General features: G+C 44.9%; 1 protein-coding gene across 1 annotated transcript; it reads right to left on the bottom strand.

The window, feature by feature from the left end:
- Nucleotides 1–555: 555 nt before the first annotated feature.
- On the bottom strand, nt 556–1,395 carry SCP2D1 (SCP2 sterol binding domain containing 1). Its single transcript, XM_017512664.2, has one exon. It carries the CDS (start codon nt 1,127–1,129, stop codon nt 662–664), a length of 468 nt encoding a protein of 155 aa, XP_017368153.1. The 5' UTR covers nt 1,130–1,395; the 3' UTR covers nt 556–661.
- Between the last annotated feature and the right edge of the window lie 1,841 nt (nt 1,396–3,236).

Consider the following 3,236-nt stretch of genomic DNA (forward strand, 5'->3'; position numbering starts at 1 on the left):
AGCTCTGAGATGGAGCCCAGTAATCCAGACTTTAACCAACCTTCCAGGTGATTCTGATGCACGCTCCAGTTAAAAACCACTGGCCTAGAATACCTCCCAAGCCCTTCAAGTTTCCTGGAAGTGAAACCATCAGAAGTTATAATACACCAAGAGCACCATCCCTTCTATTGCCTGGGTTCCGCCCACAGACCAGTGGTGCCCAATTCCCTTAGTGCCCCGCAATCTCATAGTAAAATTTCTTCATGGAACAAAGTTACCATGTGGAATGCATGCCTGCACAATGACATTTACCACTTCTTGCCCCAAAACATCAAACTTTTTTAAAAAAGGAAAAATGTCTCAAGAACACAATCATTGGAGTATTTAATTCCAATGATCATAATCACCCATTTCTCTACATGTGGCTCTCACCCTGGCATATTAGGGCATAAATGGAGCTAAAAAAAAGAAAAAGACAAATATTTTAATTGATGCACTACACTTTTTACTGCTTCAGAACCCTCCCTGCAAATTTAGCTGTCAGCAGAAAAATCAATTAAACTCGAATAGGAAGAATTTGAGTAAAAATACTGGATACTTTTTACTTTAATCTTCAGATTAAGCATGATTTCCACGGGACATTATCATCGAAGAGAAGTTCTTCTTTGGTATTTTTGCATGCTTAAAATTTAGCCCAGTCTTTGAAAACCCTGTCCAGCTTCTGGCTAAGCAGAACCTTGCCACTCACTTTGAACTTGCCAGCAAGGAAAGCCTTCTGCGGGTTCAGTTTGCCCAAAACCATCTCCATAAAGATGGGCTCCGGAATTGTGAAGACAGTGTCTGCTGGGAGCCTGGCAGGTCCCAGATACATGTCCCCAGAACCATTCTTCAGATCGATGGTCCACTGCAGAACTGTCTTCCCATCTTTGGTGATGTCCAGCTGAAAGACGGCATTGACTTTCTTGACCAAGGGAGCTCCCACTTCCTTGATGTGAAGCCTAATGTCCTCACACACCTGGAAGCTCTGGAGTTCTGACAGATCTAGAGGTGGCATGGCAGGTTCTACAACTGAACCCAGGACCTTGAACTGGCCCGCCGGAGGTCCATCCTCTGCTTTGATCTTGGGTTGATGGTTACTTCTCTTCCACATCTCCCAGTGCTAGTCCCCTGACCTTGCCATCTGGTCTGTGAGCAGCTGTAACCAGATTAATACCCACAGTTCAGATTGTGACATCAAAGGTAAGTCCAAGTGGGGACTGAAGCTGGTGGGTGTGCTACAGTCTTATTGGCCAAACAAATGCCAACATGTGACATGAGGTAAGGGCCCAGACAGACCATTGTGAGGCAGATCCACACACACACACCTCTCCCAAACCAATGAGGGATGTTGGTCCTGCAAGCCCAAAAGTTTGCACCCTGCCATGGGGATAAGGGAAACTGGCCCCAGAAGCTTCTTTAGTGACATAAGCTGTGTCTTTCCAATGCAGGCATCTCCTCAGTGGCAACCCTAAATGACAGAGCAGTTATTCTTGTTCCTCTAAAAGTGACTAACATGTAAATCACAGATCGTGGCCTGAATTTGGCTTTATCTGGCTGCTGGTAGAAAGGGAAATGCTTTTAGGCCAGAGTAACTGATTGGAGAAAGAATCAGCTACAGAGCCTACATCAGAAGTTTTCCAGACCATAATGAGACACAGAGAGAGAGAGAGAGTAAATGTCCCTAAGGTCAGAAGATGCTGCCAGTCTCATCTGATAATTGCACATAGTAGCACAGCCCTTACTCTGGGTCAAGGCACAGAGTTCTAAGTACTACACATGTATTAACACATTTAACACTCATTACAACCCTCTATGATAAGTACTTTTTTTCTGCTATTCTTTTTTTATTTATTTATTATACTTTAAGTTCTGGGGAACATGTGCAGGTCATGCAGGATTGTTACATACATATACACGTGCCATGGTGGTCTGCTGCATCCATCCCCCCATCATCTACATTAGGTATTTCTCCTAATGTTATCCCTCCACAATCCCTCCACCCCCTACTGTCCCTCCCCTAGCTCCCCCACCCCCCAACAGGCCCTGGTGTGTGATGTTCCCCTCCCTGTGGCCATGAGTTCTCATTGTTCAACACCCACTTATGAGTGAGAACATGCGGTGTTTGGTTTTCTGTTCTTGTGTCAGTTTGCTGAGAATAGGTCTCACTCTGTCACCCAGGCTGGGGTACAGTGGCATGATCTCTGCTCACTGCAGCCTCTGCCTCCTGGGCTCAGTTGATCCTCCCACCTCAACCTACCAAGTAGCTGGGACTACAGGCTTGCACCACACCTGGCTAATTTTCGTATTTTTTTGTAGAGACAGGGTTTTACCGTGTTGCACAGGCCGGTCTCAAACTCCTGGGCTAAAGTGATCCACCTGCCTCAGCCTCCCAGATAGGTACTCTATTTATCCCCATTTTACAGATGAGGAAATTGAGGGTAGAAATGAAGTGACTTGCTTGGTGTTACAGTTAGTAAGTAGTGTAGCCAAATTTAAAGAGAGGCAGAATGACTCCAAAGTCCATCTGTTTACTTCTTTATCTTTTATTTTGAAATAATTTTAGCCTTATAAAAAGTTTGCAAAAACAGCACCTGTTTAACCTGCTCCCAGCTTTCCCAAATACTAACACCTTATATGACCACAGTACAGTGATCTAATCTGAGAAATTCACATTGGTTTGTGCTTACTAACTAATCTGCAGACCATATGAGGCCATATTCATTTGATATCATGCCTCTCTAGTGCCTAGCAGTCTGGGACAGCTCTTTGGTCTTTGTCTATCATTACCTTGACATTTGAATACTGGCCAGTTATTCCTGAAAATATCCCTCATTTGGGGACTGCCTGATGCTTTCTCATAGTTAGGTGGAGGTTATGCATTTGGGACAGGAATACCACAGAGGTGACCTTGTGCTCTTCCCACTGCACCATAGCAGAGGTCCATGATGTTATATCCCATTTCTGTCCTTGATCACTTGGTTAAAGTGGTTCCCCAGGGTTCTGCACTGCAGAGTTGCTGTTTTCCCCTCTGTAATTAGTATCTTCTGGGGGAGGTGACTTGAGATGTTGCAAATGCCCTGTTGTGTGTGCATCATCCTTGGGCCCATGCCCATTGCATCCATCCATGGCCCATCCCTGCAGCAATCAGTGTGACGTAGGCCCAGCAGTGGTTTTCCATGCTACTTACTCCCTTGAGATTTAATAATTAAAATTCTGCT

Source organism: Cebus imitator, unplaced genomic scaffold, assembly GCF_001604975.1.
Source record: "Cebus imitator isolate Cc_AM_T3 unplaced genomic scaffold, Cebus_imitator-1.0 Scaffold475, whole genome shotgun sequence".
Classification (NCBI taxonomy): domain Eukaryota; kingdom Metazoa; phylum Chordata; class Mammalia; order Primates; family Cebidae; genus Cebus; species Cebus imitator.

Bases quoted from the DNA above. Each gene is read 5' to 3' on its own strand.
- SCP2D1 (XM_017512664.2), bottom strand. From the start codon at position 1,129: ATGTGGAAGAGAAGTAACCATCAACCCAAGATCAAAGCAGAGGATGGA.